Source organism: Tupaia chinensis, unplaced genomic scaffold (assembly GCF_000334495.1).
Source record: "Tupaia chinensis unplaced genomic scaffold, TupChi_1.0 Scaffold000093_1, whole genome shotgun sequence".
In the NCBI taxonomy this organism is placed as follows: Eukaryota; Metazoa; Chordata; class Mammalia; order Scandentia; family Tupaiidae; genus Tupaia; species Tupaia belangeri.
Genome location: NW_006159555.1, coordinates 11,231,461 through 11,236,091, shown reverse-complemented (window position 1 = coordinate 11,236,091; position 4,631 = coordinate 11,231,461). Strand labels below are relative to the sequence as shown.

General features: G+C 52.0%; 3 protein-coding genes across 4 annotated transcripts in view; 2 read left to right on the top strand and 1 right to left on the bottom strand.

Moving 5' to 3' along the window:
- LOC102496631 (uncharacterized) overlaps positions 1–1,399 on the top strand; it is a 3,487-nt gene extending 2,088 nt beyond the window's left edge. Inside the window, exons 3-4 of the mRNA XM_006143146.3 lie at positions 93–152; positions 276–1,399. Of these exons, the coding sequence (XP_006143208.3) occupies positions 93–152; positions 276–432 (217 nt within the window). The 3' untranslated portion in view covers positions 433–1,399. The remainder of the gene's footprint in view (positions 1–92; positions 153–275) is intronic.
- Positions 1,400–1,601: 202 nt separating this feature from the next.
- On the top strand, positions 1,602–4,280 carry CCL27 (C-C motif chemokine ligand 27). 2 transcript variants are annotated; one of them, XM_006143148.3, is made up of 3 exons: positions 1,602–3,673; positions 3,788–3,917; positions 4,103–4,280. In XM_006143148.3, the coding sequence occupies exons 1-3, from the start codon at positions 3,604–3,606 to the stop codon at positions 4,257–4,259; spliced, it is 357 nt and encodes a 118-aa protein (XP_006143210.1). In that variant the 5' UTR covers positions 1,602–3,603; the 3' UTR covers positions 4,260–4,280. The 2 variants fall into 2 exon arrangements, with proteins under 2 accessions (XP_006143210.1, XP_006143209.1); XM_006143147.3 differs by having other exon boundaries at positions 3,785–3,917.
- Positions 4,281–4,282: 2 nt separating this feature from the next.
- Positions 4,283–4,631, bottom strand: part of IL11RA (interleukin 11 receptor subunit alpha) — a gene marked incomplete at its 5' end in the record, with an annotated part of 15,808 nt that continues 15,459 nt past the window's right edge. The window contains 1 exon segment of the mRNA XM_006143145.3: positions 4,283–4,583.

Here is a 4,631-nt window from a genome sequence, read left to right as displayed (position 1 = left end):
GGCGGGGCGTCCTCGAGGGCGAGGCGCCTGGGGGCGGGGTCTGCGGGGTCAGCCCCGCCCCCGCCCGGCCCGGCTCTGCGTTCTCTCCGCAGGATCTACTGGGGCTGTTTCTACTTTTTCCCCTGGCTGCGCATGTGGCGGAGGGAGCGGAGGTGAGGGGGCTGCGTAGCGCGGCATGGCCGAGGAGAGGGACGACCCTCCGTCTCGGAGGACGAATTGGGGGGATATTCGGGAACCTCCGCCCTGCCTCATGGCATTGTCGGGTCGCCCCACAGCTCGGCGCACCCCCGGGAGCAGAAGCTGGAGCCTCTGCGGGGCCTGATGAGCTGTCTGTCGAGCGGCCTGGGCCCTGCTCCCCAGCGCACGGGTCGTGGCCTTCCCCGCCGCGCCCCCGCCTCCGCTGGCCAGCCAGCCGGTGCATTAAAGATTTAAACCGAAGCCCACGTACTGCCCTCCTGACTGTCGCCGCTGCCACCACTCGGGCTGGGAGCCCCTCTTCACACTGGCACTGTTTCCTTCAGACAGGGTCTTCCTCCCCCATAGGGTGCCCTTGCATGTGAAGGCCCCCGTTATTCCTAAGGGCCCCTCAGCAGCGTCAGGCTTCCTGTTCCTATTAGTGACTGCTTCCCCTCGTGCAACCCCCCTCCCCCAAAAAAAACACCCATCACTGTAAGTAGTCTGTGTGAAGAGAACTTAGTCTTGGTCTGTTCTTCCTCTCAGCCTCAGCCCCACACTATGTGTTCCCACAGCCTGGACTCTGTTACCGACGTCCTCCTAGCCAAGACTTTGCTAGGTGTCTGAAGAATCTGCTCTTCCTGGGAGAGCTCTAAAACATTCTAACCTAGGTGTAGAAAGTAGGCTCTGAGAAGGGAAGATTCTTAAAAACTGCCTTCCTCAACCTGCCACAGAGCAGTGAATTTAGGGACGTTACCTATACTCCCAACTTTGGCTCCTTCACTCTGATCCCAGGTCTAGAGATACTTGGCATCAGCCTACCTAACAGTTCTTTCTACTGTACCTTCACTGGAGAGTCTTGAGAGCCACTTCTCCCTGCCATCCCTTTCACTCTTATCACCCAGTCAGCCCTATACCCTCTAGCTCCTAAAGTGGTGAGAGTCACTGGCTGCTTTGTGGACCTTTCAGTCAGGGACTGGCCATAGCACCAGAAAGGACATGCAATGATTAAGTTAAATAATCCAATTTCTGTCCAGGGCCAAAGCTAGTTGACTTTCAGGCTGGGAGTCCCTCTGCCACAGCAGGTCGTGGCTGAAAAGAAGACTTGGCCTTATTTTTGGAGAAGCCAGAGGAGAAAAATAAGGGGATACCCAGAAGAATTCATTCCCAACATGTGCCCACCTATTCCCTGCCTTCAAAAGGTCTCTGGACCAGGAATCAGCAGTTAGCATAATGGCTATGTCGCTGGACTTAGTTGACCGCAGTTCGCGTCCCGGACCGGTGGCTTAAAACTCACGCCGGGGGTGTGTGCGTGCGTGCCCAAGATCCCGAGAGGAGAATGGAGGAGAAGGGATTGCGGTGTGGCCATCCCCCCTGGGGGTGATTTCTCACTTTCTGTCTCTATGTCTCTGTCTGGCGAGCGCACACGCCCTATAGCGAAAACCTCTCAAATAAAAAAAGAAAAAAAAAGGTCTCTGGACTGACAAGTCCGGGAAAGACCACAAAGTGTGTAGCAGGCAGCCACCTGATAGAGAAGGTCTATGACAAGATGATAGCACCTGGGGGATTTCTCAGTGGCTGCACCCAGGCTGGACACAAGTCCAGAGTAAACTGTAGGAGGGAACCTGAAAGCTTTGGGTACCAGAAGTTTAAGGTAAGTGACCTCTGGGTTGTGGTCACCTTTAAGAAAGCATCCAAACTCTTGAACCATTTCCTCTCCATGTCTACATCCAAGACCCTTCAATTGTAGAGTGCCCTGTCCTGCCCTAGGCCCACACCTCACCAAGATGCTATCAAGACCTGAAGATCCTTGAGACAAATTCCAGAGAGGAGTCTTTAAGTCTATCCCAAGACAGGAGGGAGAGTTTTCAGTGGAGAGATTTTAGTCCCTTCTTTGGGAACTGAAGTCCCTTCTGATTGTTGATCCAGCCCTGCAGCAGATAAAGGCTGCCCAGGGAAGGTGTGAGTCCAGTCCAAGGGAAAGCCTACCCCATAGAGGGTGGCTGGCCCTAGAGCAGATACCATACCTGCAATAACTAGAGGAGGACTGGAGTATTATTGGTGTATGACTTAGTTTATGTTCCAAATACAGAGCCAGACATGAAGGTAGAAATCCCCAAAACAGGAGTAGAACTTCCTCAAGGAGCCAAGGGTGTTCAACCCAGCAACATGTGCCCACCTATGCCCCACCCTGGGTGGTTCCCAGCTTCCTGGAAAGGACTGAGTGAGGAAGGGTAGGAGTTTTGCCCTGGAGGGGAAGGAGAAGAGGAATGAAGTCTGACCATGAAATTAGGAGAGAGGGATGGGAAGGAGATGAGAAGTTAGGGCTGTAGCAGGAAGACTGGATGCAGAGGGTGCAGAGGTTGGAGATTAGGGTATTACTGAACCTAGGTGGGGAGGGAGGATGTTCCTCCAGGCCCATAGTGGAAAGAGACTGGGATTTGAGTAGAACAAAATAGTTCTACTCAATTAAGTTCTTGAGGCTGATGTCTCCAACAAACAAGGGACTGAGCCTAGAAACCCCAGACCCCTACTGGGAAGAGGCTGACATTCCTGGAACAGGACTAGACAAAAACAGGAAGGTACAATTTCTTGGGTCTTGCATGTGCTTTGACAATAGCAACCTGTCACCAAAGAGCTTTTTATCTTCCCTCCTGATCCACCCCCCAACTTTCCTCTCTATCTTATCTCTCTGGGAAAGCCCCCACCTCTGCATCTCCAAGGCAACTTCAATACCCAATAGGGCCTTCTGCCAGTTACACTGAACATAGCTGTTCCCAGCCAAGACCCCTCCTCAGCCAGAAGGGCCTGCATTAGGGACCTAGTCCCATCATTTCTCCTGATAAGGCAGGCAAGCCAGGGCAGAAAGTGGGGAGGGGAAGATCAAGGCAAGTTGGTGCTAGCCTGCCCTTTGCTCCCACCACACCCACAATTCCCCTATCAGAATCTACGAGTACAAGAATGGTTGTAAGTATGGTTGGAAAATTGTGAAAACAACTGTATGGAAGTGGGATTTTTAGTATAACCAAGGCTGTATGGTTTTGTCTATGTGATGATGGGTATGACTTTGTGACGCTGATTGAATGATCAAGGTGTGACTGTGAATGTGTGGCTAAGGGTGTGAGTATGAATGTCTGTCGTTGGATGCAATGTTGGTCCTTGGCTGCCTCGTCAGTGCACACCATCAGTCCCCACATCATGCACTACCCTGTTCCCTATCTTCTCTGCCCAGGGCATAGGAGCCCATGGGAAATAGCAATCCTACAAGAGAAAGGGATCTGTGGCAATAGACCAAAAAAGAGGGGCAAAGAATGTCACAGGATAAACAGCTCCTCTCCACCTACCTCTGACTCACCTGGAGCCCCAGGTAAAAAGCATGCAGATAAAAGGTAAGGGAGGAGAGAGAAGGCAGTATCCAGGCTGAGCAACATGAAGAGGCCCTCACCTACCAGCAGCCTCCTGCTGTTATTGTTGCTTCTGAGCCCAGACACTGGAGCAGGTGAGTACTTGGAGATAGAGAATGAATGGGATGAATGGGAAGGGGCCCAGGAAACTCAACATCCAGATGTCTGAAGGACCCTTCTGAATACATGGTCCTGTTGTCCCCTAGCAGTGCTACTGCCACCCAGTACTACCTGCTGTACCCAGCTCTACCGACAGCCACTCTCAAACAACCTACTGAGGAAGGTCATCCGGGTAGAACTGCAGAAGGCTGATGGGGACTGTCATCTCCAAGCTTTTGTGTGAGCTCTGAACCCACACCTGATACACCTGGCTCTGATCTCAGACCCAAGCCCTGATGCCAATTCCAACTCCAGCCCCAGCTGCCAGCTCCAATGCTGACTTTATTCTGGCTTTTGCCCCTAACCCCTGCACCCTAACCTCATCCCCAAGCTATAGTCATAACTTTGGAACTCTCCTTTCCTAGGCTTCATCTGGCTCGACGCAGTGTCTGCATCCATCCCCAGAACCGTAGTCTGGTTCAGTGGTTTGAGCACCAAGGGAGGAGACACCGGGGGACTCAACCCAACCTGAATTTTGGGCTGCTAGGGAAAGTGGGTTGGAGCCCCCAACAGCCAAAATAATAAAGCAACTTTGGACAATAATCTCAGTGATCTCCAAGAATGTCCTCATTCTCTTTATTCATAGCTTTACAGCACTACCCCCCAAAGGGGCGAGGCCAAGAGCCAACAACCCACACATACTCCCCAGGCACCTGCATTCATACATACATATAGAAAACACATGTTCCCTGCTTCACATACACATGATCACACATGGACATACATAGCTACACACATTCTTCAGGTGGACTTCCAGCTCTGGGATAAGATCTGAGGTCCAGACACCTTTCATCTGGAAGTTTGGAATAGAGGGTCTCACAGAATGGGCTCCAAACAGAACTTCCTTCTGAGTACCTCATTCTTGAGGCTATATGAACCATGATGGAGTTGATC

What these genes read in the sequence shown, in the direction of transcription:
- CCL27 (XM_006143147.3), top strand. Translation starts at nt 3,604, where the DNA reads ATGAAGAGGCCCTCACCTACCAGCAGCCTCCTGCTGTTATTGTTGCTT. An exon ending in GAGCCCAGACACTGGAGCAG is followed by an intron (nt 3,674 to 3,784) that starts GTGAGTACTTGG and finishes GTTGTCCCCTAG; the next exon opens with CAGTGCTACTGCCACCCAGT. An exon ending in TGTCATCTCCAAGCTTTTGT is followed by an intron (nt 3,918 to 4,102) that starts GTGAGCTCTGAA and finishes CTCCTTTCCTAG; the next exon opens with GCTTCATCTGGCTCGACGCA.